The sequence below is a fragment of the Ammospiza nelsoni genome, chromosome 20 (genome assembly GCF_027579445.1).
Source record: "Ammospiza nelsoni isolate bAmmNel1 chromosome 20, bAmmNel1.pri, whole genome shotgun sequence".
Taxonomy (NCBI): Eukaryota; Metazoa; Chordata; class Aves; order Passeriformes; family Passerellidae; genus Ammospiza; species Ammospiza nelsoni.
Window position 1 is genome coordinate 3,173,350 of NC_080652.1, and position 26,569 is coordinate 3,199,918.

General features: G+C 58.1%; 1 protein-coding gene across 1 annotated transcript; it reads left to right on the plus strand.

Annotated features, from left to right (window-relative positions):
* Window positions 1-1,094: 1,094 nt before the first annotated feature.
* STXBP1 (syntaxin binding protein 1) lies at window positions 1,095-26,299 on the plus strand. Its single transcript, XM_059486229.1, has 19 exons — window positions 1,095-1,218; window positions 12,844-12,893; window positions 13,054-13,135; window positions 13,803-13,879; window positions 14,664-14,742; window positions 14,835-14,938; window positions 15,951-16,099; window positions 16,736-16,820; window positions 16,977-17,107; window positions 18,023-18,130; window positions 18,228-18,288; window positions 18,982-19,047; window positions 19,181-19,261; window positions 19,354-19,492; window positions 19,642-19,751; window positions 19,862-19,963; window positions 21,308-21,393; window positions 22,485-22,639; window positions 24,592-26,299. The coding sequence occupies exons 1-19, from the start codon at window positions 1,182-1,184 to the stop codon at window positions 24,672-24,674; spliced, it is 1,785 nt and encodes a 594-aa protein (XP_059342212.1). The 5' UTR covers window positions 1,095-1,181; the 3' UTR covers window positions 24,675-26,299.
* The last annotated feature ends 270 nt before the right edge of the window (window positions 26,300-26,569 follow it).

Below are 26,569 nucleotides of genomic sequence, written 5' to 3' on the forward strand. Positions count from 1 at the left end.
TCAGGGACCCCTCACCAGTGCAGCCCCGGGGTGTGAGGGGCACATTCCTTCCAGCCCCAGTGTGGGGAGGGGGCAGTGCTTGGCTTGGGCACAGCTTTGGTGGCACCGCTGAGCCCTGGGGTGCACAAAGGGGGGGAGCGGGGTGCGGGGGAGTTCTGGGGGCGGGGGGACACCGGGTACGTGTCGGGGGGGGATGCTGGGGGTGTGTGGGGGATGCAGGGGGTGTGTCTGTGTTAATTCTGGTTACGGGGGGTTCTGTCTGCGTGTCCGTGGGTGACTCCGGGTGTGGAGGGTCCGTTTGTGTCCTCCTGTCTGTGTGTGTCCTGTGTCCTTTCATGTCCCTGTGTCCGTGTATGTTCCCCTGTCCTTTTGTGTCCCACTGTCCGTTCATGTCCCCCTGTCCATTCTCATCCCCGTGTCCGTGTGTGTCCCCGTGTCCGTCCCTTTGTCCGTGTGTGTGTCCCCATGTCTGTGTGGGTCCTCTGTCCTTGTGTATTCCCCTGTCCGTCTGTGCCCCCCTGTCCGTGTGTATCCCCGTCTCCATGTGTGTCCCTCTGACCGTTCGTGTCCCGCTTTCCGTGTGTGTCCCCGTGTCCGTGTGTCTCCCTGTCCGTGTGTGTCCCCCTGTCCATTCATGTCCCCGTGTCCATGTGTGTCCTCCTGCCCATGTATGTCCCCCGGTCCGTGTGTGTCCCTCCGTATCCGTCCGTGTCCCCCTGTGCGTGTGTGTCCTCCTGTCCGTCCGTGTCCCCGTGTCCATTTGTATCCCCCTGTTCATGTGCGTCTCCCTGTCCGTCCGTGTCCCCCTGTCCGTCCGTGTCCCCCTGTCCGCTCGCGGTGCCACCTCTGCAGTACCCGTTCCCGCCTGCCAGGGGGCGCTGCCGGCGGGCGCTGCGCTGCGGCGCGGGGCGTGGCCCTGGCAGGGCGTGGCCGGGGCGTGGCCGATGACGCAACTCCCAAGCCCCGCCCCGGTCAGCTGAGCGCGCCGCACCGCCCCCCCCGCGGCCCCCCGACCCCCCCCATCACCACCATCCTCCTCCTCCTCCTCCTCCTCCTCCTCCTCCTCCTCCTCCTCCTCCTCCTCCTCCTCCTCCTCCCTCCGCATCCCCGCGCCGCCACCCGCAGCCTCGCCCGGCCGTGCGCGCCCCTGGGTGCCCCCCGAACCCCCCCGGCGCCGAGCCATGGCCCCCATCGGACTCAAGGCTGTGGTGGGAGAGAGTAAGATCCGCGCCCCCCCCGCGGGGTTGGGGCTGGGGGGCAGCGCGGGGAAGCGGCGGGGGCGGGGGGGCTGCCCCGGCCGGGGTGGGGTGCGGTGGGGTGGGGGGGATGCTGCGGATGCGCAATACGGACCCTCGGGGATGGGGGGGGGACACGCGGGACACCCCCGTGGGGACACGCGGGCGTCGTGGGCTGGGGGGGCCGGGGGTGCTGTCACCTTCCGGGCTGTGTTTGTGGAATTTTTGCGGGTGTTTGGGGTTTTTCTGCAGTGCTGGGGGAGGGGGGGGATTGGTGACGGGGCGGCGGTGGAAAAGCGGGGGGGGGGGGACAAGGAAGCCGGAGACGTTCGAGCCCCCCTCGGTTTTATCGCCCTTCGGATTTATCCCCCCGTGGTCACCAATCCCCCAAAGGGCCTGGGGGGGGCACAGAGGGGTGCAGACCCCCCCAAACCCACCCCCAGCGCAGCGCCAGGCCAGGCCCTCCCGCTTTGTCTGCAGCAAATCCCGCTCAAACGCTGGGCTGTGTTGCATTATTATTATTATTATTTTTATTATTCCTATCATTATTATTATTATTTTCGCGGCTGTGCCGTTGCTCTCGCACCCTGGGGGTGCCCCTGTGTGTGTGTCCCCTCCTCGGGCATCCCTTGCCCGGGGGTCCCGCTCCGTTCCCGGCCGGAATCTCGCCGGGAGCCGCGGGGGGGGCCCGGCCCCATCGGCCCCGGCTCCGCTTCCTCCTTCCCGGCTGTGCAAGGCGATATTTCCCCGGGGGGAAACGAAGGGGGGCAGCTTGTTCTCCAAAAACACCCGAGGCTGGAGCAGCAAGGAGGGGCGCTCCTTTCCCCGGGGCGAAATTAAAGCGAAAAAACTCCGCATTATAGAGGGGAAAAAAAAAAAAAAAAAAAGGAGAAAATGAAAGGGCAGGAACCGGTGGGAACTTCCCCCCGCAGCCATGAGCCTTCCTCCTCCTCCTCCTCCCCGCCTCTCGCAGGGTTTATTTCCGTGGCACCGTGGCCGGCCGCGGCCGGATCTGGGTGTTTTTTTTTGGGGTTTTTCGCTGGTTTTGGGGGTGTTTTTGGCGTTTTTGCCAGCCGTGCCCGTGGCCGTTCCCCCGCCCTCCCGCGGGCGCTGCGGATAGCGCGGCCGGGCCGGTGTGGTGTGATCGGGTGGGTGGCGATGGCCGGGGGGGACACGGGGGGGATCCCCGGGGGTGTCTGGCCCTGCCACCCCCCTGGTGTCACCTGCCGGTGTCACCTGCCCGCGGGGATGGGGCTGCGAGCCCAAAATGGACGGGAGAGGCTGGGCAGTGTCCCGGTGGGGCTGTGCTGCAGGAGCAGCCGTGGGGAGGGGGCTTTGCTGGGCTGTATCAGGAGGGGACAGGGCTGTTCCCAAGCCCGGGGGGATGGCAAAGGGGGGGTCAGACCCCTGGCAGGGCCCGAGAGGGGACAGAGAGCAGCGCCACTGCGTGTCCCCTATTCCCATTCATTGTCTCTGCGCTGCGAGACAGCACAGCCACACAGACACACACAGAGAGAGGTTCCAGGCAGCATCAGGGAAATCTGACTTAATCCTCCCCTTCAGGGTTTAGTGACAAACCGCTCCGTTCTCTCCCTGCAAACATCATTCCCGGCTGGCAATGGTGATGGGGAGCCGGGCAGCCGGGCTGGGGACGCGTGGGTGGCTGCGAGGGGGGAGCCGCGCTTGTGCATCAGAAATGCTGCAGAGCAGCGAGGGTGGCACCGGGGGGGCACCCCGGGGTCCCCACGGCGATCTGGGTGCTCCTCAGCCCCCCTCGGGGAGCGCTGGGCTCACTGCATCAGCCTGCCTTGGGGGCTGGATGCTCCCCCAGAGTTGAGCAGGGTCCCCAGAGCTCTGTCCCTGGGCACTGCACGAGGGTTCCTGGGCTGCGCCAGCCTGGCACTCCCTGGAGGATTTCCTGCAGGAGATGTTTGCTCCTGAGGAGCGGGAGAGCCAAGCCTGGGGCTGACCCCGAGGCAGGACGTGTCCTGTGGGCTCCTTTTGCAGCAGGAAGGGATGGATGGATGGATGGATGGATGGATGGATGGATGGATGGATGGATGGAGGGATGGATGGAGGGATGGATGGATGGATGGAGGGAGGGATGGATGGATGGAGGGATGGATGGATGGATGGATGGATGGATGGATGGATGGATGGATGGATGGAGGGATGGAGGGATGGATGGATGGGGAGGATGCTGCCACGTTGCCATGGCTCGCTCCGCCAGCCCCCCCTCCCGAGCTGCATTCTGCCCTGGCTTCCCTCCAGGCCCGGATTATTCCTCTGACCAGCTGGTGCCATAACAGGACGGGGCTTGGAGGCCTCTGATGAGGTTGGAGGCGGTGGCCAGGGGGAGGGGTGGCCCAGGGCTGCAGGAGGAAAAGGCAGAAGCAGATTGTGACCCCCAGAGCTGTGGGGTGTGTGCTGGGGGTGTCCCTGCACCTTCCTGAGGTGTCCAGCCGTGGTGATTGCATCCTCCTGCACTGGCTGTTGTCTGCACAGCCCTGGAGCTGAGTGTGCTTGTCCACAGAGGTGGTGCCTGAGGAGCAGCTCCTCCTGCTGTGTCGCTGTCCCCTCCCAGGGAGAGCTGGCCCCTCTGCCCTGGAGCTGGTTGGGAAAAATTTCACCTGAGAGTGGCAGCTCTGAGGACACCCAGCCCCAAATCTGCATCTGACCCTCTCATTGCAGGGACATCATCCCCAAATCTTCACCTGACCCCCAACTGTAGGGACATCATCCCCAGATCTTCACTGACCCCCAACTGCACAAACATAATCTCCAAATTTTCACTGACCCTCCCATTGCAGGGACATCATCCCAAATCTTCATCTGACCCTGAACTGCTCAGACACCCCCAAATATTCACCTGCCCCTCAACTGCAGGGACATCATCCCCAAATCTTCACTGACTCCCAGCTGCACAGACATCGTCCCCAACTCTTCACTGACCCTCCCATTGCAGGGACATTATGCCCAAATCTTCACTGACCCCCAACTGCAGGGACATCATCCCCAGATGTTCACTGATCCCCCAACTGCTCAGACATCCCCAAATCTTCACCTGACCTTCCCATTGCAGGGACATCATCCCCATATCTTCACCTGACCCCAGACTGCATGGACATCATCCCCAAATCTTCGGTGACCCCCAGCTACTCAGACATCATCCCCAGATGTTCACCTGACCCTCCCATTGCAGGGACATCATCCCCAAATCTTCATCTTACCCCTAACTGCAGGGACATCATCCCCAAATCTTCATCTTACCCCTAACTGCAGGGACATCATCCCCAAATCTTCACTGATGCACATCTCTCCAAACCTCTTGTGCCCCTTGGATCTTCTCAGGGCCAATTCCCCTGCCCAGCCCAGTGGTGGCTCTCCTGCAGCAGCCTGCAGTGAGGAGGAGGAGGAGGAGGCTGGTTTTACTTCATTGAAGTGTCAGCAGCCAGGAGAGACAGGCCCTGCTGCAGGGGTGACACCTGTGCAGCGCCTGCCACCGCTCTGGGCCGGCACAGGACACCAGGACACGCAGCTGGATGTGATTCCATGGTGGATCCAAACCCCTGCAGCCCTTCAGCCTCCCCAAAGGCTCCTTTGGCTGTCGTGGGCAGGAGGAGCCCTGGGATAAGGAAGCGCTTTGCAGAGGCAGCAGGAAAACACCTTTCCCCCAGGGCACCAGGTGATCCTCCCACGGGGCAGCCTCACCTGCCCAGCCTCCCCCAGAGCTCACCTGTGCCCTGTGCCTCCTGCCAGGGCCGTGCCCACGGGCAAATCCAGCCTGGACACTGCCCAGTGTCACTGCGTGTCCCCAGCTGGGCCTCTCCAGGGTCCAGCCCTGCCTGGGGATGACTCAGGGATCAGGCTTGGGTTGTGCTGCACCTGCAAGGGCAGGGCTGGGGCTGCTGCCAGCCTGGGCCACAGCCTGGTCCCTGACCCAGCCTGGCTGTTTGGGGCACCTTGCAGCCCCTGCTGGGCACAGGGAGCCATGGAGGGTGAGATGCTGCTCGTGGAGGCTGTTCTGAGCCTGTGTCAGTGCCCAGGGAGCCATGGAGGGTGAGATGCTGCTCGTGGAGGATGTTCTGAGCCTGTCTCAGTGCCCACAGGACGTGCCTGCTGTGCCAGGTAGAGAGGAAGAGGAGGCAGCAAAGGGCGCAGGGATCATTGCAGGGTGCCCCTGGCATCCTCTTGCCTGCACAGGGCACAGCTGTGGCCTCAGAGGGTGGGTGGGTGAGGAGCAGGGGGTGTCTGCACCCTGTCCCCATCATGGGTGGGAGCAGACCCTGAGTCCAGTGGCTCCCTGAGCAGCCCATCCTCCCAGTTCCTGCATTCCAGAGTGCCAGCTTGGTGTGTGGGTACAGCAATGGGCACAGCTGGGGCTGCAGCTCTGTCACCAGGCTCGGTCTCACCTCTGGTGTTGGCTCAAAGTTGTAAAAGCTTGAAAAAAATCCTTGTAAAATTCAGCGTTCAGCATGTCAAGCATTGCAGAACAATTTCAGTCTCCAGAGCACAGTGTGCACCAGGAGCTGAGAAACTCCTGCCCATATGTGCCCGTGGAAGGTGACCAAGAGTGACAAACCTGAGTTTGGCAGGACTGCACCCACCCACCATGTGCAGGAAGGTTAAAAAAGCCACCAGTGGAGAGGATTTGGACTCTTTCCTTTTAGAAAGGGAAAAAGAAGTGAGGTCTGTGTCTGATTGCTCTGCACCTCTTGAAGAAAGCGGCCCAGGAGAGATTCCTGCCTCCTTCCCACAGAATCAACACTTTGCAGAGGAGAATCATCACCATCACAAGGCTCTTGGTCTCACGCTGAGGAGCAGATGCTGCTCCCTCCAACTCACAGTGCGGGGAGGGAGCTTGGCTCTGGAGAGTGCAAAAATAGAGCAGGGCTGAAGGTGCTGCAATCTGTGGGCTCCCACATTGCCCAGGATGGGAGAGAACGTTGGGGATGTGCTCACACCTGTGCTGGAGGGGCTTTTGTGCAGCCCATCAGATGGTCAGGGAGCAGCAAGGACCACTCAGCCACGTGCCAGCTGCCCTCCAGCCTGTCCTGCTGTCCCTGAGGGACAGGAGACCAGCCCAGCCTGGATTCCCACCACAATTTGTTGGTGTTTTCTTCCGTTTTGGCTCAAGGCAGAGAGAAGAACGAGCTCAGAAAGTCATGGCCACACAGAGGAATGTGGGGTCACCTCCCCTCAGGGACACTGTGACACCTCTGGGCACTGAAACACCACAGCCAGTGACAACATCTGCTGGGTGTGGAAACATCTGGAGCAAGAGGACATGTGGTGGTGAAGGGTGATGCCTTCAGCAAGGACTGTGGGTCATTGATTGTACCCAACAGGGAAACTCTGCTCAGCTCCCAGGTCCTTGTCCTGATCCAAGGAAGTTGTCTGGAGTTGCCACAGAATATCCTGAGCTGGAAAGGACCCACAAGGATCAGCAGAATCCAGCTCTGGCCCTGCAGGACAGCCCAACCATCACCCTGTGCCTGATCCTGCAGTGGAAACCTTGTGGATTTTCCTCTGTTTCTGCAGGGCACTCAGAGGGCTCATGGGTGTGATCATGCAGTTCATTTCCCTTTTTCACTTCTGGCTGTGTTACTCAACTTCTGCAGAGTTCAAGAGCTCCAGGTCTCCATCCTCCTCCTCCTCCCTGGGCTGTGCAGCTCTCCCAGGGCTTTGCCCAGCAGGGATAAATGTGGGCACACTTGATGAGAGCAGTGCAGACAGGAAAAGGAGGAGTTAAACACATGCCTGGGACCAATCCCTGCGTTCCTGGGTGAGAAATGTGTCCTCTAGGAAGGCTGAGGGCTTCCAGGCATAATCCAGTGGGAGAAGTGGGTGTTCAGGACTTGGGCTGCTGAAGGGGAGGTGTTTGAGGCTTGTTTGGGTTTTGGGTGCAGCGGTGGCCAGGTTCAGGTCATCCCTGGGTGGTTCTTAGCCATGCTGGGGGGCATCAGCTGGGCTTTGTCTCCTCTCAGTGATCCCATGTGCTGGTGGCCGTGTGGGGCCGTTCCTGCCGCCCTGAGCTCCCTGTGCCTGTTTTATTTGGGGAGGCACCTGCAGAGCCCCAGCTGGGGCTGTTGGAGCTGGGGACGTGCTCCGCTCCGTGCTTGGATCAGTGCAGCGTTCACACTGGCTTGAGCAATGAGTTAATGAAGCTGCACAAATGCAGTTGCCAGGCCAACCCAAAGCCAAACGTGTCCGTCTGGAGATGCAGCCTGACAGCTTTTTGGGAGAAGTGGCACTCCAGCAAACCTCGTCCTGATCCCATGGAGTCAGGGGTTTCCAGCTCTCCAGAGCTGCCCTGGGATTTGGGATCCTTCTCAGGTTTCTGTGGTTGAGATGATTTTTGAGGGGTTAGAAAGTTGGGTTTTTTTTGTTTTGAGACTGAAGAAGAAGTTGAGATTTGTTGGTTTTGCTTTTTAAGGTTGTTTATTTTTTCTTATCTATTCCATTCCTTCTCTGACCTGCTGAGATCTGTCCAGCAGGTTGGGTTGTGGCACAGTCCCTGCCCTTGGGGTGGTGTTAACTTTTTATACTAAGAACTGTGTGTACTTTATTTACAATAATTTTCTAATACTTATCACTTATGTTAGACTTAGACTTGTGGAAGGCATTAAGGACTTATGTCTTTAAACCATCAAACAGTGTCACCATCACAGCAGAAGATGGAGGACAAGAAGAAGGAGAAGAAGGACAGGCTATGCCTAAATTCCTCCATCTTGCTTCTTGAACTTCCATTCTAAAATTCTACTTTCTCACCCTATGACAAATTCACTATCATTCTACTCAAACCCTTGTGTCTTGTAACTCCTCACACAAAATTGGTAATTGTTTCCATGGGCATCCCAAAATAAGTCCATCTCTTGGGGCATCATAAAAAGGGAACTCCAAAATGGATCCATCTCTTGGGGCATCATAAAAAGGGTTTATCTCCTGGAGAACCCCAAAATGGATCCATCTTTTGGAGAACCCCAGATGGGTCCATCTCTTGAGGAACCCCAACATGGATCCATCCCTTGGGGAACCCCAGATGGGTCCATCTCTTGAGGAACCCCAACGTGGATCCATCCCTTGGGGAACCCCAGATGGGTCCATCTCTTGGGGACACAGCTTTGTTGGCGTGGCAGGGATGCTCCCTCCCTCCCCAGCTCCAGTGGGACACGTGGGGCTGGCTCAGTTTCCATTCCCAGGGCAGGGCTGGGGCAAGGCCAGGGTATAATAACGTGGGATGAGCCTCTCGGAGGGATGGATGGGCTCAAGTCCTGCTAGGCCTGCGTGTCACCTGCTTGGGAATGCTGCAGGGGACACAGCCATGCTGTGTGTCACCCTGAGAATGACTCTGGGTGTCCATGACCCCTGCCTGGTGGCACTTTAGGGCCATACTGCTACTGGAGGGGTTCTCCATTCACAGCAGAAGTGTCCTGACCCCTGTGCTTTACTGGGATGGAGGTTGTGGAGTGGGATGGAGCTGATGGATGGGATGATGGAGCTGATCCTCTGGTGCTGGAGGAGGATCCAGAGCTGTCTGTATTCCCTGTTCATGGGAGAAATTGTCATTTAAATTCCTTCAGCCTGAAGGAAGCAGATGTGATGTGGAAGGTCCAGACCAGCCAAGTGTTGGAGGCACTGGATGAGATGCTCATAGGGATTTTTTGCCCTCCCTGAAACCTGGTTTTATCTCCAAGATGAAACACTTGGTGGTCAGCATCATCAGCTGATGTTAGAGCCTAAAAACCCTTTCTGGCCAGATGTTTGAGGATATGGACAGCAACATCTGGCCTGCTGATGTGGAGTGAGAGATCAGCACTTCTCCCATTTCCCCTGGGAGTGCAGAGCACTCTTCCCTGAGCTGGGGTTCAGTGGCTGCTGCAGGGACACCAGGAGGGGAAGTTCATGGTCACAGCTCCCTAAGTGTGACACCAACCTCCAGCTTTTGCTGGACTTTGTGCCCTTTGGCAGGACCCTGGAGCTCCTTGGAGGATGCTCTGTGGATCTGCCTCTTTCCTGACCCTACCTGGGCTCTGGGCTCCAGATTTTGTGGAAGAGCCAAAATTTGGAGTCAGATCTGACCCAGGGTAGGAGAGGACATCAGTGTAGGGAATGAGTGTGCCCAGGGACCAGGGATTTAGGGACTGACCCCCTAAACCTACCAAGCTCAGAGAAATTGCTCTTTGAGGTGCCCAGCTCCTGCTCTGAGGCCCATCCTGGTTCCAGGGTGGGGCTGGGGATGTGACAGCACTTTGTGCAGCCAGGCAGATGCTCCCCCCTCAGACATCCCCCATCCATCCAGCCCATCCTGTGCAGGAGGGACAGGGTGTTCCCACAGGAGGGACAGGGTGTTCTCACAGAGCCACAATGTCCCTGCAGCCAGGACACGCTGGGGAAGCTGAGGCAGCACTTTGGGAGCCTTTTTTGGGATCTCCTGCCCTTGGGCTCTCTTCCCTCATGGGAACACCATCCCCTGGGCCACAGGATGCTCCTCCCAGCCTCCTTCTGTCCTTCCTTCCTTGTCCTTCCTTCCTTGTCCTTCCTTCCTTCCTTCCTTCCTTCCTTCCTTCCTTCCTTCCTTCCTTCCTTCCTTCCTTCCTTCCTTCCTTCCTTCCTTCCTTCCTTCCTTCCTTCCTTCCTTCCTTCCTTCCTTCCTTCCTTCCTTCCTTCCTTCCTTCCTTCCTTCCTTCCTTCCTTCCTTCCTTCCTTCCTTCCTTCCTTCCTTCCTTCCTTCCTTCCTTCCTTCCTTCCTTCCTTCCTTCCTTCCTTCCTTCCTTCCTTCCTTCCTTCCTTCCTTCCTTCCTTCCTTCCTTCCTTCCTTCCTTCCTTCCTTCCTTCCTTCCTTCCTTCCTTCCTTCCTTCCTTCCTTCCTTCCTTCCTTCCTTCCTTCCTTCCTTCCTTCCTTCCTTCCTTCCTTCCTTCCTTCCTTCCTTCCTTCCTTCCTTCCTTCCTTCCTTCCTTCCTTCCTTCCTTCCTTCCTTCCTTCCTTCCTTCCTTCCTTCCTTCCTTCCTTCCTTCCCTCCTTCCCTCCTTCCCTCCTTCCCTCCCTCCTTCCCTCCTTCCCTCCTTCCCTCCTTCCCTCCTTCCTTCCTTCCTTCCTTCCTTCCTTCCTTCCTTCCTTCCTTCCTTCCTTCCTTCCTTCCTTCCTTCCTTCCTTCCTTCCTTCCTTCCTTCCTTCCTTCCTTCCTTCCTTCCTTCCTTCCTTCCTTCCTTCCTTCCTTCCTTCCTTCCTTCCTTCCTTCCTTCCTTCCTTCCTTCCTTCCTTCCTTCCTTCCTTCCTTCCTTCCTTCCTTCCTTCCTTCCTTCCTTCCTTCCTTCCTTCCTTCCTTCCTTCCTTCCTTCCTTCCTTCCTTCCTTCCTTCCTTCCTTCCTTCCTTCCTTCCTTCCTTCCTTCCTTCCTTCCTTCCTTCCTTCCTTCCTTCCTTCCTTCCTTCCTTCCTTCCTTCCCCAGCTGGATTTGCATTGCAGGGAGGGACAGGAATTCTCCCTGGGTGCTGCTTTCTGCTGAGCCCTTGCATGGTGCTCCAGCAGGGCCCCTGGGCTGTACTGGGATGGAACTGTGGGGTGGGATGGGATGGGATGGGATGATGGAGCTGATGGCATGATGGAGCCTGTGGGATGGGATGAAGCCAGTGGGATGGGATGGAGCTGATGGGACAGGATGAAGATGGAGCCTGTGAGATGGGATGGGACGGGATGGGATGGGATGATGGAGCAGATGGGATGAGGATGGAGATGATGAAGCCTGTGGGATGGGATGAAGCCATTGGGATGGGATGAGGATGGAGCCTGTGGGATGGGATGGAGCGGATGGGATGGGATGAGGATGGAGCCTGTAGGATGGGATGGGATAATGGAGCTGATGGGATGATGGAGCCTGTGGGATAGGATGGGACAAAGTTGGAGCTGATGGGATGAGGATGGAGCCTGTGGGGATTGGATGAGGATGGAGCTGCTGGGATGGGATGAAGATGGAGCCTCAGTGCTGCCCTGCAGACAGTGCTGTTGTTGCTGGGTGCTTGCTCTGGGGCAGGAGCCAAGTGAGCAATGGCAGGAGGAGCAGGGATGAGCTGGCACAGCTCCTTGCCAGCTGTGCCCTGCTGTCAGTGTGCAGGGAGCAGCACTGGGGTGCACGGGCAGCCCTCAGTGCCAGCTCCTGCCCACACAGGACCATCCCTGCTGCAGCTGGTGAGTGCAGGTGGGCAGCACACGTGGGCACAGGCAGCAGCTTTGCCTGCCCAGTTCAGGTACCCTCCATCCCCTCTCCCATCCCAGAGCTGTCCTGTGTCCCCTCTCCCCATGGGGAGGCCAAAGGATGTGACCAAGGGCAAGGCCAGTGTCCCCTGGGGCTCCCTGCAGGCAGATTTAGTTATTTATGTATTAAGGGCACCTTTGGGTAGGAAAGGTGATGGATGTGCATTCCTACCTTGCAGTGGTAGGAATGGCTGTTTTCTCCAGGTTTTGCAGCAGGACAGACAGACAGACAGCCAGCAGCACTCAGAGGCTCCTGTGTTACCCCTGTTGGCACCAGTGCCAGCTCTGGACCCTGCTGGGCTTTACCCAGGGAAGCAGCACCCTTGGGCTGAGCCTCCCACAGGGGAGGCTCCCAGGGCTGAGGCTGGCAGGGTGACACCCTCACACCTCTGGTTTCTAGCTCAGAGATGTTCCTTAACTGGGTTTTTATTGGGCACTTCCATCCCTGTCCCTGGCACCAGGGGCTCAGAGCAAACCCTGCAGGGATGGAATCCAGGGGAAATACTGTGTGAGGAGTTGACACTGATTCCTTTCCTCAGGTTTAGCTCTGTGAGGGACAGAGATTCACACACCAGGGTCAGAGGGGACCTGCAGGGTTTGGGGGGCACCTCTGTCCCCCAAAACTGATGTTTGGGCAGCAGGGCAAGGCTTGAACCCCCCTTCCTGCCACCCAACCCCAAAGGTTGTCCCACTGCCACCTGCTCATGTCCCTGAACTGTCCCAGGGGGCTGAGCAGGAGCAGGGGAATTTGGGGTGGGTGCTCCTGGGGTGCTGCTGTCCTGCCTGGTTGCATAAGCCCAGCAGCCACGGGAGGTGAAATGGGATTGTGAGGGATTACAAGGAACAGGCTCAGGCCGCTTGATTCTTGTTTCTAAAAGGAGCTCTTAAGCTGCTGTTGTTTTCCCAGCACTTTGGATTAGGGCTGAACCTCGTGGGGCTGCCCCCAGGCTCCCCAGAGGGACCCCCCCAGCCAGCCTGGGGTCTGTCTGTGAGTGCCAAGCACGAGAGAAAAGGCAGAGTGTGCCTGGCACAGTGTGACCCTGCACAGGGGTGGGGGTTTGGTGCCCCCAGGGCAGCCCCTGTGCTGCCAGCAGGCCCTGGGGTGCTGTAGGAGGAACACTGGGGTCTGTCTGTGAGTGCCAAGCACGAGAGAAAACAGGGCTAGGGGTGACCACCCCTCCCTGGGCACCCCAAAACCACCCCCATCCCCTCCTTCACCCCCAGTTAGGGCACAGTGTGAGTGACACAGTGTGACCCTGCACAGGGGTAGGGGTTTGGTGCCCCAGTGCAGCCCCTGGGGTGCTGTAGGGGGGACTCTGGGGTCTCACCATTGCCCACATCCCCTTTCTTGCAGAGATTATGCACGATGTGATCCGGAAGGTGAAGAAGAAGGGGGAATGGAAGGTGAGCACTGAACCCAGGGAGGGCCAGGAGGGGAGGAAGCGGGGAAGGGGCAGGGTGGAGAGGGTCCTGCTGTGCCCCCAGCTCATGGGGTGCCCACAGGGTGTTCATGGGGTGCTCACAGGGTGCTCAGAGGGTGCTCAGGGTGCTCTCCTGTCCCCAGGTGCTGGTGGTGGACCAGCTGAGCATGCGCATGCTCTCGTCCTGCTGCAAGATGACTGACATCATGACAGAGGGCATCACCAGTGAGTTCCCCCTCCTGCCTCCACATTCCGTGTGGGAAGGGCCAAATCTCCCTCTGCACCCCAGAACACCCACAAAGGCATCTCCAGGCTGGCACAGGGAGGATGGCACAGCCCCCATCCAGCCCTATATCACTTGGGATGGAGCCACTCTGCCTCCCATGGATGGCTCCTGGTGCCAGGCTGGAGTTCCACAGGTGCCTCCTTGCCTGCTGGGGCTGGAGCAGCCAGAACACTTTGTCTCCTGGCAGCCCTTCAGTTTTAGGAGGGGACCAGGTGTTGGTTTTTATCAGCCTGATAATGAAATGGCTCCCTGCAACACCTGGGAAGGAGAAGGAAATGCCAGGCTGGATCCTGGGAGGTGCTGGGGATGGTGAGGTTTTGTGTGGGACAGCAGAGCTCAGGTGAAGGGGGGTGTGAGGGTAAACCAAGGGAGCAGGAGCACAGACAGATCCCCTGGGATGTGGCCAGGTGCCCACAGCCACAGCTCCAGCAGGGCTGGCATGGGATGGGGTGGGCTGGGGGTGTTCTGGCTGTGGAGGGGCTGCCATGGGAAATCCAATGGCTGTGGGGTATCCAGCCACCACGGGGTGTCCAGCAGCCCTGCATGGCTGAGTGCCCTGCCCACAGCCCCCCTGCCCTGATCCCTGACCCCTGTTCTCCCCCCAAGTTGTGGAAGACATCAACAAGCGCCGGGAGCCACTGCCCAGCCTGGAGGCCGTGTACCTCATCACCCCCTCCGAGAAGGTGAGTGCATGAGGGCACAGGGACAGGGTGAGGGTGAGGCCTGGCTTGGGCAGCTGTGCCCATGGGGAGCATCCTGGCTCCAGTGGTCTTGGGTTGCTGTTGATAATCGCTGCCCCGAGATGCGCAGGGTGTCTCTGCTTCAGCCCGCGCAACTGAAGAACGAGTCTGGACTCTTCCCTTTTCGGTCTTGAGGTTGTTTATTAATTCTTATCTATAAAGTTTTCTTTCTGCTCAGCAGGGCAGCCACAGGCACTCTGTGTTGTCCTTTTATACTGCAAACTGCATATAACATATTTACACTTAATTCCCAATACCCATCACCTGTGTTAGACAGTGCACTTCTACTCTAAACCAATCCCAAAGTGCCAACAGCACTGCAGAAAATGGAGAACAAGAAGAAGAAGAAAGAAAGGCTGGACACACCCAGATTCCTCCATCTTGTCCCCATAACCCCCATACCAAAAATCCTAAAATCTACATTTTCACCCTGTGATCATTTTATTATTACACCATTCAAACCTGTGTGACTTTCAGGTCCTCATACAAAGCTGGTAACTTGCTCCAGGGGTCAAAATCAAATCCCCAGATGCTCTGGGCTGTGTGCCAGGGTCTCTGAGCCCCCTGGCTGGGTGCTTGGCAGCTGTGGACCACCCAGAGGGATGCACTGAGCTCTGACACAGTGGTGCCAGCAGGGTGATGGGATGGAGGTGCAGAGCCTGCCCTGAGCAGGAGGGAGGCTCACAGTGCCACCCTGCCCAGCCCAGCTGCTCCCTCTCTCTTGCAGTCCATCCACTCCCTCATCAACGACTTCAAGGATCCCCCCACCTCCAAGTACAGAGCTGCCCACGTCTTCTTCACTGACTGTGAGTATCCAGAGGGGTGGGGAGGGGTGAGAGGTGAGGGATGGAGAGATGCTGAGCACCTCCCTCCTCCTCCTCCTCCTCCTCCCTCACAGCCTGTCCTGACGCCCTGTTCAACGAGCTGGTGAAATCCCGCGCCGCCAAGGTCATCAAGACCCTGACTGAGATCAACATTGCCTTCCTCCCCTCCGAGTCCCAGGTGAGCCTGGGCTGGGCTGGGGGATGGCCGGGGGGCTCCAGGTCCCTGTGCAGCCCACAGGGTTTGTGTAACCCCCAGCTGGCTCCTTGCTCCCTCCCTGTCTCCTCAGATGCCTTCCCAGGCTGATCCCAGGGGGATTTAGCGGGTGCTGTGCCTTGGCCCCGTGCCCACAGCTGTGCTGGCCAGCTCTGCCACCAGCCAAGGGCACCAGGGAGCTGGCCCTGGGCTGTGACCATGTTCACAGGGGTCTGAGGATGAGGGAAGAGATGAGGATCTGACTCCATGTTTCAGAAGGCTGATTTATTATTTTATGATATATATTACATTAAAACTATACTAAAAGAATAGAAGAAAGGATTTCATCAGAAGGCTAGCTAAGAATAGAAAAAGAAAGAATGATAACAAAGGTTTGTGGCTTGGGCTCTCTGTCTGAGCCAGCTGACTGTGATTGGCCATTAATTAGAAACAACCACATGAGACCAATCCCAGATGCACCTGTTGCATTCCACAGCAGCAGATAATCATTGTTTACATTTTGTTCCTGAGGCCTCCCAGCTTCTCAGGAGGAAAAATCCTAAGGAAAGGATTTTCATGAAAAGATGTCTGTGACACTGGGCCATCTGGTCCTGCTGGGGACAAAGGAACCAGGGGCCGGACCTGCTGGGTGCCATTAACCCTTCAGTGCTCAGCATTCCTAGGGAGTGACCCCTGGGCATCTTCACATGGTTTTTACTGGGGCTGGGGTGCAGTGTGTTTCTGCTTGGCTCCAGATCTCTGTTTCCCTGTCTGGGAGGGGTCTCCTGCCTCTTCTGCTCAGCTGGGAGGGACACATGCACAGGGATCCTACCATGGAGCTGGAGCTGGGAATTCTGAGGGATGCCCTGAGCATCTCTGAGCTCCAGCTGCCTGGTCCCAGGCTCAGTTGTGTCTATCTGGGCATGAATCTGGTTTCCAAACCCAGCTCTACAGCAGACATCCCTCCCCTCTGACCTCCCTGCCTCTGCACCCCCAGGTTTATTCTCTGGATTCAGCTGACTCCTTCCAGAGCTTTTACAGCCCACACAAGGCCCAGATGAAGAACCCGATCCTGGAGCGCCTGGCAGAGCAGATTGCCACGCTCTGTGCCACCCTGAAGGAGTACCCAGCCGTGCGGTACCGCGGGTGAGGCCAGCTGGGCACCCAGGGGCAGGGATGGGGCAGGTGTGGGCATCCAGGGGCAGGGATGGGGCAGTGTGGGCACCCAGGGGCAGGGATGGGGCAGTGTGGGCACCCAGGGGCAGGGATGGGGCCAGGATGGGCATCCAGGGGCATGGATGGGATCAGTGTGGGCATCCAGGGGCATGGATGGGGCCAATGTGGGCATCCAGGGTCATGGATCAGTGTGGGCAGCTAGGGACAGGGATGGCCCCAGGGTGGGCATCCAGGGCCATGAATAGGGCAGGTGTGGGCACCCAGGGCAGGGATGGATCAGTGTGGGCATCCAGGGACATGGATGGGATCAGTGTGGGCATCCAGGGCAGGGATGGGGCTGCTGTGCCCAGTGCTGGTCAGAGCATGGGGTGGCACGGACAGACAGACAGCCATGCTCAGTGTAAACAGGCTCAGACTAGATCTGGGGAGCTTGGGGGGTTGGGACTCTGAAATCTTAAGTGGCATCAAGGCCACTTGAAGTGGGAGTGCACAACAAAACCTGCTCAGGTCCCTGCTCTCCCGTGAGCCAAGGATGTTGCACGGGGCACCCAACATCTCCTCCCCAAGCTGTGCCCTGTGGGGCTGACCTGTCCCCTGCCTCCCCAGGGATTACAAGGACAATGCCATGCTGGCACAGCTCATCCAGGACAAGCTGGATGCCTACAAGGCTGATGACCCCACCATGGGTGAGGTGAGCACTGCTGGCAGTGGGGAGGGTGCTGGGGTGATGCTCCCCTCCTGCAGTGCCATCAATCCCTGCCCTGTGGGGGCCCCCAGAGCAGCCCAGAGCAGCTGTGGGGCTGAGGGAGCCCCCAAGGCGGTGCTGATGGCTCTGCTGTGCCCGCAGGGTCCGGACAAGGCTCGCTCCCAGCTGCTCATCCTGGACCGTGGCTTTGACCCCGCGTCGCCGGTGCTGCACGAGCTCACCTTCCAGGCCATGAGCTACGACCTGCTGCCCATCGAGAACGACGTCTACAAGTGAGTGCAGGGCACCCCCGCCCCTGTGACACCCCTGAGGGCAGTGCCAGAGCAGCAGCTGGGGGCTCAGCATCCCTGCATCCACTGGGTCCTGCATCCATTGGGTTCCTCATCCCTTGGGTCCTGCATCCCTTGGGTCCTGCATCCCTTGGGTCCTGCATCCCTTGGGTCCTCCATCCCTTGGGTTCTCCATTCATTGGGTTCTCCATTCATTGGGTTCTCCATCCATTGGGTTCCTCATCCGTTGGGTCCTGCATCCATTGGGCTCTCCATCCATTGCCATCCTCTATCCATTAGATTTTCCATCAAGTTCTCCATCCATTGGGTTCCTCATCCATTGAGTTCCTCATCCATTGGGTCCTGCATCCACTGGGTTCTCCATCCCTTGGGTTCTCCATCCCTTGGGTTCTCCATCCATTGGGTTCTTCATCCATTGGGTTCCCCATCCATTGGATTTTCCGTCCCTTGGGTCCTGCATCCCTTGGGTTCTCCATCCATTGGGTTCTCCATCCATTGGATTCTCCGTCCATTGAGTTCTCCATCCATTGGGTTCCTCATCCATTGGGTCCTGCATGCACTGGGTCCTGCATCCATTGGATTTTCCCTCCAGTGGGTTCTGCATCCATTGCCATCCTCTACGAGTCCTCCACTGGGGACACCAGTGTTGCACTCTGGCAGCCCTGGTGGGCAGGACAGGGACTAAAAGGCTTTCCCACCCTTCATTCCTCAGCCCCTTCCCAACATTTAGGAGTTGAAGGGGTCCCAGAGGGGAAGAGGTCAATCCCAGTTGAAATCACTTTGCTGGCACAGCCAGGAAGAGCCCTCGTGTCCCCCCATCTCCCCAAACCCAGCAGTGAGGGGGCTGTGTGTGCCCTCAGCCCTGTCCCCTGTGTCACACCCCTCTCCTCACCCCAGGTATGAGACCAGTGGCATTGGTGAGGCCCGGATCAAGGAGGTTCTGCTGGATGAGGATGACGACCTGTGGGTCACCCTGCGCCACAAACACATCGCCGAGGTGTCCCAGTGAGTGGCCCTGGGGGGGACACTGGCCTGGCATTGTCACCCAGCCCTCTGTGAGGGACCCTCCCCACTCACAGCTCTGCCCTCCTGCTCTCTGCAGGGAGGTGACCCGGTCCCTGAAGGAGTTTTCTTCCAGCAAGAGGATGAACACGGGTGACAAGGTGACCTGATGCAGCCACCCAGCTGGGGACAGGCTCAGCCACGGGCTGGCACCTGCTGGGGTCTCCTGGGGACACTGTGCCAAAGGAGAAGGGTGGTCAGGTTCCTGGGGGGGGGGAAATGGCTGTGGGATGGCAGCCCTACCCCTGGGGCTGGGAAATGGGGTGCTGTGGGAGAGCTCTGCACCAGGGATTAATTTTCTGGAAATGGGGTGCTGTGGGAGAGAACTGCATCAGGGATCAGTTTGCTGCAAAATGGGGTGCTGTGGGAGATCTCTGCACCAGGGATCAGTTTGCTGGGAAATAGGGTGCTGGGGAGAGCTCTGCACCAGGGATCAGTTTGCCCCCAACACAGGGTCTGTGCACCTCCCTCAGCAGCTGCTCTGTCCCTGTTCCCTGAGTTGGTGGCAGTGAGGGCTGTAAAGGTGGCCAGGACCATCTGAGCCCCAGCCAGGCACGCGAGGCTCCCACAAGGAGATCCTCAGGGGGTTTCTCCCCGCCACAGCCCAGTTTGCAGAGCTGCACACCCCTCCTGCCTCAGCTTCAGGGGAGGAGAGCTGGCAGTGACACATCAGGTGTCACCAAACCCCCACGGGGGGCTCACATGGGGACAGAAGTCCTTGGCGGGGTCACCCCCTCCCTGCTGGTGGCCCCCAGGTCCCTGAGGGTGAGTGACCATGTCCCCTTCCCTCACAGACCACCATGAGGGACCTGTCCCAGATGCTGAAGAAGATGCCACAGTACCAGAAGGAGCTCAGCAAGGTAAGGGGAAGGGACAGTGTGTGTTCAGTGACTGAGGGAGCAGGAGTGGCAGCTGTCCCCTGGCCATGGCTGGTGGCACAGGGACCCTGAGCTGCTGCCAGCCCTGCAGGGGTGACCACTCTTGTGTCCCCAGTACTCCACCCACCTGCACCTGGCTGAGGACTGCATGAAGCACTACCAGGGCACTGTGGACAAGCTGTGCCGAGTTGAGCAGGTACCAAACACCTCCCCTCATTGCCATGGAACCATGGCGGGTACAGCTCCACCCTCCCAGCATGGAGTGGTGCTGAGCACGTGTTCCTGCAGGACCTGGCCATGGGCACCGATGCTGAAGGTGAGAAGATCAAGGACCCCATGAGGGCCATTGTCCCCATCCTGCTGGATGGCAATGTCAGCACCTATGACAAGATCCGCATCATCCTGCTCTACATCTTCCTGAAGAACGGTGAGGACGTGTGGGCAGGCACAGCCAGGTCTGGCCAGGACAGTCCAGCTCTGCCTTCCTGACCAGGCTGAGTGTCCTGAGGTGGCAGCAGAGGGGCTGTGTCCTCTCTGAGACATCCCTGAGGAGAACACCCCCTGTTGCATTGCCAGGAATCACCGAGGAGAACCTGAACAAGCTGATCCAGCACGCTCAGATCCCTGCAGAGGACAGCGAGATCATCACCAACATGGCCCACCTCGGGGTGCCCATCATCACAGACGTGAGTGTGCTCCTCCCCTGGCCCTGCTCCTCTGCCCTGTCCCCCTGGGGTGGCCTGGGGCTGTCCCTGGTGCTGCTGGGGCTCAGGGTGTCCCTGTGCTCTGTGCCCAGTCCACGCTGCGCCGCCGGAGCAAGCCGGAACGCAAGGAGCGCATCAGCGAGCAGACCTACCAGCTGTCCCGGTGGACCCCGGTGATCAAGGACATCATGGAGGTGAGCCAGCAGCCAGGACAGGCCTGGGGGCAGGGCAGGAGGTCACAGAGCCACCCAGGAAGGGACCAGCACAGAGCTGGGTGCTCCCAGCCCAGACCCTGACACCTCTCGGGATGTGCGTCCTCCAGGCTGCTCCTGCCTGGGATATTTTGGGAGAATTTCCTGGCCCCAGATAGGGTGCACAGAATCACAGTTGGAAGGGATACCAAGGAACATCAAATCCAGCCCCTAGCCCTGCACGGGCACCCCACCCTGGTGCCCCAGTTCTGCCAGGGAGGACCAGGAACACAGCCTGGGGTTAAATCACTGCCTGCTGGGAGACAGGACCTGCACTTGCTGAAAAGGGATGGGAAACTCAACTGGTGCTGCATGGACTGAGGGAATCAGAAGCACAGAATATCCTGAGCTGGGAGGGACCCCCAGGATCCCCCAGCCCAGCCCCTGTCCCTGCACAGCCCCCCCAGCAGCCCCACCCTGGGCACCCCTGGCAGCGCTGCCCAAAGGCTCCTGGAGCTCTGGCAGCCTCGGGGCCGTGCCCATTCCCTGGGCAGCCTGGGCAGTGCCAGCACCCTCTGGGGGCAGAGCCTTGCCCTGAGCTCCAGCCTGAGCTGCCCTGGCCCAGCCCCAGCCGTGCCCTGGCTCCTGTCCCTGGCCCAGAGAGCAGAGATCAGTGCCTGCCCCTTCCCTCCTGAGGAAGTTTCAGACTGCACTGAGGTCTCCCCTCAGTCTCCATGGCCCAAACTGGGCTTGCCAGCATCCTTGGATTACAAATGCAATAACAACTTAGGGTGGTTGTGTGTGTGCCACCGTGGCCACCAAGGTTGGGTGGCCTTGTCAAAGCCTTGCCCATGTCCTGGCAGACCAGGGGACAGGCATGGCTCTGTACAGATGTGTCCTCAGGAGCTGTGCACTGGGATAGCCCTGGGCAGTTCAGTGCTGCCTCTGCACTTAGACCAGCAGAGCCACAGCTCCCTTGGGTCGCAAAAGCACAGAGCTCATGTTTTCCTTTGTCACACCACCCCCACCACAGGGTGGCTGCACCCCCAGGACACCCCTCAGCCTCACTCTGAGGACAGATAGGCGTGCCCAGGGCAGCAGCACCTCAGCAAGGTGTCCCAGGTGGCACTGACCCTGTGTGACACTGACCCTGGGTGGCACTGACCATGGGGGACACTGAGGGTGCCTCGTGCTGGAGGGGTATCCTATGGCTGGAGCCTCCAGTTCAGCACCTGCTCCTGAGCTTCTCAAGAAGGGAACCCTGGGCACAGCCTGCAGAAGGGCTGTGGGGCCTGGGGCTGTGCCTGGCTCCTCGCTGACCCCAGGCCTGTGTCTGTCTGTCCCCAGGATGCCATTGATGACAAGCTGGACACCAAGCACTACCCGTACATCTCCACCCGCTCCTCCGCCTCCTTCAGCACCACTGCCGTCAGGTGGGTGCCCCTCTGCCCTGTCTGTGCCCACCTGGGTCACTGTCTGTGCCCACATAGTCACTGTCACCATCCACCCCACACAGCCCCTGGGGCTGCAGCCAGCAGCAGCTCTGGGAGCTGCTTGCAGGGCATCCTGCCTCAGTTTCCCCTCAGGCACTTCATGTGTGCATTCCTTTGAGGCACCCCGGGTCTGTTTCCCACCAGGCAGTCTGTGCCTCTGTGTCCCTTTAGGAATCCCTTGTCTCAGTTTCCTTCAGGCATCCTGTGCCTCAGTTTCCCTTCAGGCACTCTGTATCTCCATTTTTCTTTAGTCATCCCGTGCTCCAGTTTCCCTACAGATATCCTGTGTCTCTGTTTCCCTTTGGGAATCCTGTGCCTTCATTTCCCTTCAGGCACCCCATGCCTCAGTTTCCCTTGGAGTATCCATTCCTCAGTGTCCCTTGAGGCATCCCATTCCTCAGTTTCCCTTTGGGAATCCCATGCCTCAGTTTCCCTTTGCCTCACCTTCTCTTCATGCAGCCCATGCCTCTATTTCCCCCATGGCATCTTGTGCCTCAGTTTCCCTCCAGATATCCTGTGCTTCTGTTCCTTTGTAGGAATCCCATGCCTCAGCTTCCCTGTAGGAATCCCATTCCTCATTTTCCCTTCAGACATAACATACCTCAGTTTCCCTGCAGACATCCCATGCTTCTGTTCCCCTGTAGGAATCACATTCCTTGTTTTCCCTTGGGACACCTGGTGCCTCAGTTTCCCTCCAGGCATCCAGTGCCTCAGTTTTCCTTGAGGAATCCCATTCCTCATTTTCCCTTCAGACACAACATGCTTCAGTTTCCCTTTAGGAATCCCATGCCTCAGTTTCCCTCCAGACATCCCGTGCCTCAGTTTCCCTTTAGGAATCCCATGCCTCAGTTCCCCTTTAGGAATCACATTCCTCATTTTACCTTGGACACAGCATGCCTCAGTTTCCCTCCCTGTAACAGCGAGCAGCACTCGTGGCTGGATCACTGGGCTTGCCCTGCTGTGACAGCAATGTCTGTATGATTTAACTGAGATGTGGTGCCCGTCCTTCACCCTCCTCTTCCTCTCCTCAGTGCCCGCTACGGCCACTGGCACAAGAACAAGGCCCCCGGCGAGTACCGGAGCGGGCCCCGCCTCATCATCTTCATCCTGGGCGGGGTGAGCATGAACGAGATGCGCTGCGCCTACGAGGTGACACAAGCCAGCGGCAAGTGGGAGGTGCTAATAGGTGAGTGCTGGCCCGGGCTGGCCCCTCCTGCTGGCTGCTCATCCCACTCCATCCCCAATCCCCGGCTCCAGAGCCTGCGGGAGCTGCAGCTCTGCCGAAGGGTTTTCTCCGGACATCTCTGGTCACCCCCTGTGTGTGCCCTCCTTCCCCATCGGGGTTGTGTCACTCCAAACATCCTCATTTTTGCTTCCATTTTTTCATGTCTCCTGGCTGGTGTTGTCTGAGCAGGGCTGGGTGAGAGGGGAGGTTTGGCAGCTCGGATTGCTCCTCGGTTTTGGAGGCATTACAGGAGGAAAAGTGCAAAATGAAGAGGGGTGCAAACAGGAGCCAGGTTTTTCAGGGTCTTGCAACAGGGTCAGCTCCCATCTCTGCTCCCAGGGGAGCTGTGGGTGAGGCACACAGGACACAGTGGATGCTCTACCAGCAAGGAGCTCTTAGGTCTCTAAAACTCCTCAGGGAAGCACAGCTTGGATCCACACTCTGTAGGGCACAGGCAGGTGTCCTTTACCATCTGATCTGCTGCCTGGTGGAGCCTGTCCCCAGCATCTCTCCTGCTCCTCAGGAGCAGCATCGCAGCCTCCATCCCCTCCTGCTGCCCCGGCTGTGTCCCTGTCACCGGACACCCATGCCACCTCCATCCTGCCTGTCACCATCTCATCCCGCCTCTCTCCAGGGTCCATCCCCTGCATGCGCCTCCAAAGCTCCGAGCTCCTCCTCCTTCCTCTTCCTCCCCCCAGAGGCAGCTGGTGGTGGTGGTGGGGGAGCCTCGGCGCAGCCGTCAGCCCCGCTCTGTTCTCCTGCAGGTTCTACTCACATTCTCACTCCCACCAAATTTCTCATGGACCTGAGGCACCCCGACTTCAGGGACTCCACTAGGGTATCATTTGAGGATCAGGCTCCAGCAATGGAGTGAGCCAAAGAAACCAAGTAAAGGCAGCTTACTAATGAAAAAGAAACTCTTCCTCCCCGAAGGGTTTTCTTTGATTCTTTCATTCCTCTTTTTTTTTAATTGTTGCTGTGGGGTCTGTTGGGTTCTCTGATTAGAAAATGCTTGCGGTTCCTCCGACCAGGTGGAAGAGCATCCATCACCCCTCAGCCATGTCCCCTGGCCAGCTCCTTCATGCCATGAGCTCCCCCTCACCAGGGCTGGAGGGGTCAGGGTCCTGCCTGCCCCACGGAGGGGGGGACAGAGCTCCCAAATTCTGCCCTGGGAGTGGCTGGAGCAGGGCTGGGGGAGAGGGGCTGCAGTGCAGACCCCAGCACTCACCCTGGGCTGGGCACTGCTGGGACCCCCCAGCTCTGGGGTGCCCAGGGGCTGGAGTCCTGCTCAGCTCAGCTTTGCTGTTGGATAGGCAGGAGCCTCATGGCGTTGCAGACCCCCAAACCCTGCTCTGGGGTTCAGCTCCTGCTGGTTTCACCAGTGAGTGGCACCCCAGCATGCCCTGTGTGCTGCTCCCTGCGGTGCCAGAGTGGGCAGCACGGTGGGACCCCCACTGGCATCGTGCTGGGGGACCGCCAAACAAGGGGAGTTTTCCTTGTTTTCCTTGTCCCATCCCACCCTCCCGGCCACCTCTGTGTCCCCAGGATGCTCTGTGCAGCTTGGGGGGCCTGAGGAAGGTCCCTCTATGCCAGCTGTCCCCTGCACTCCACCCCTGCACCCAGCAGTGCCTCCTGCAGTGACCCCAGTGCCACAACCCCCCTGCACCGGCTCCTCCCGGCCCCTGCCTCATCCCACCAGCTCCATCCCTCACCTCCATCCCTCCTCCTGGTCCTTTTCCCGTTCTCCATGCCCCCAGAGTCCTCCCCCTCCCCACAGACTGCATTTCCTCGCAAGCATTTCCAGCGGCGCGGGGCCGGCGCCGCCAGGTAAGGGGGACCTAGGACAACGGGGATGGGCTGGGCTCCCAAACCATGACTGATCCCCTTGCACCCCTTCTCCTCTGCTCCCACAGGGTCCACGCACATCCTCACCCCACAGAAACTGCTGGACACGCTGAAGAAACTCAATAAAACAGAGGAAGAGAGCAGCAGTTAAAAGGAAACTCTGTCACCACTCGATGCCGACCCACGTCCCTGCCGGGCGCCCGGCCCCGGGTGCCACCCTGCACCCTGTGGGCCCCAGCTTCTCTCTTGTTCTTGTGTTGATCCCCTCCTCTCCCCTCCCAGCGCCTCCCCCATCTCATTTTATCCACAGGGAGGGGATAACAGCCAAAAAAAAAATAATATATATATATATATATTAAGAAAATGGATGCATTGTGTTTAAGAGAAAAAGGAAAAAAAAATCTATATATTTGTAGCTGCAGCTGTGGGAAGCGCCCAGGAGCTCATTGCTGAGTAACCATCTGCCCATTGCTAGTGGTGGGGAAAATGACAGAAAAACACTTTTTTTTGGGGGGAATGCTCCTCATTGGGGTCTTGTGTGGACGGGAGGACAGATGGACGGACACCCCACACCGCTCCAGCTGCTGCTCAGGTGGGCACCAGGCTGGCACCACCATCTGTCCCATGGCTTTTGGGGCGGTGGGTGCTCCTGCCAGATGTGCACAGCAACATCTGGGTGGGACTTTGGGAGGGGGGTGGTGTGGGAGTGCAGCCAGGACGCTTCACAGCGTGGTAATTCCCATGTGAAAAGGGACCAAACCGGTCAAAACTGGGAGCTGGGGCCCGTCTGCTTGCACAGCCCTGCTGCAGCCCTGCCTCCCTCTCTGGGAATTCCTTCAAAAAAATATATATATATATAAAATAAAAAGCTATTTTATATATATATATATGTGTGCTATCTCTCCATGGATACCTCTCTCTATCCATCCATCGCCATGGGAGCTTGGTGCCCGTGCCCAGCTCCGCTCGTGTCGTCCCGTGGTGAAGCGTTTCTGAGCGTGCCGTCACCCTGAGACCCCCAAAACCCCTCTGGGCCCTCCCTAAAACTCCTCTGGGCCCTCTCCAAAATCCCTCTGGGGCCCCCCAAACTCCCAAGGCCCCCCCCAAACCCTCTGGACTCTGTGTATATTAATGACTGTGTCTTGTGACGTTCTTACGAGCTTGGTGTATAGTGATTTCCCCAAACCTCTGATTTTAGTTGGGTTTTTATTTGACGCCCCTGGATTGCCCCCCTGTTCCCTTGCCTTTAGATGCACTGCAATATTTTGGGGTCTATGGTTTTGTTCTCTTCCCCCTGAAGGCTGTGAGCCCCCTTTTCCTACCCTAAAATTGCTCTTTCTTGCCTCGTTGGTGGTTAGCCCCCCCTTTTCCCTTCCTTTCCCGTCTGCTCCTTGCCCATAAAGTTAAATATATATTTTTAGGGCAAAGGCTGTATCATTGCACTGATATTTGTTGGTTCCCCTTTGGTCTCCCAGCCCGTTTCTGTTCCTCTTTGGTTTAGCAATGCAAATGCTTCAGGATCTTGTATGTTGGACATTATTATTATTATTATTATTTTTTTCTGTTACAGTTATTTATATAAAAAATAATTTATCAAAAAGGAAAACTTTAAAAAAAATTAATCTAGTCTGTCTTGGAACTTGTTTACCTTGAAATTACTGGAATCTAAATGTTTGAAAGTGTTGAAGCACAAACATGTATCATCTCTGTATATCTGTTCTTCTGTACTAAAGCACTCGAGTGACTAAATAAAAGCGATCTCCATCCCTAGTGCAACAGGGGCTGTGCTCTGCTGCTCCCTCAGGGCCAGAAAAACAGGGAAAAGGCATGGGAAAGTATTCCTTCTAACCCCAAGGGAGGGCTCCTGGTGTGGTGATGCCAAACCTCCCCCTAGGAGGAGGCTTTGGGAAGGAAAATCAGCACACGAGTCATCCAACTGCATTTATTTCCTTCAAAAATAGGTGATTTCTTCGTACAAAATACCATCCCAGTGGCTCTGCTGGGCGTTAAAAAATAGGGGATAAGGGAAAAAAACCAACATTTGGT

What these genes read in the sequence shown, in the direction of transcription:
- STXBP1 (XM_059486229.1), top strand. Translation starts at nt 1,182, where the DNA reads ATGGCCCCCATCGGACTCAAGGCTGTGGTGGGAGAGA. An exon ending in TCATCACCCCCTCCGAGAAG is followed by an intron (nt 13,880 to 14,663) that starts GTGAGTGCATGA and finishes TCTCTCTTGCAG; the next exon opens with TCCATCCACTCCCTCATCAA. An exon ending in TTCAGCACCACTGCCGTCAG is followed by an intron (nt 21,394 to 22,484) that starts GTGGGTGCCCCT and finishes TCCTCTCCTCAG; the next exon opens with TGCCCGCTACGGCCACTGGC.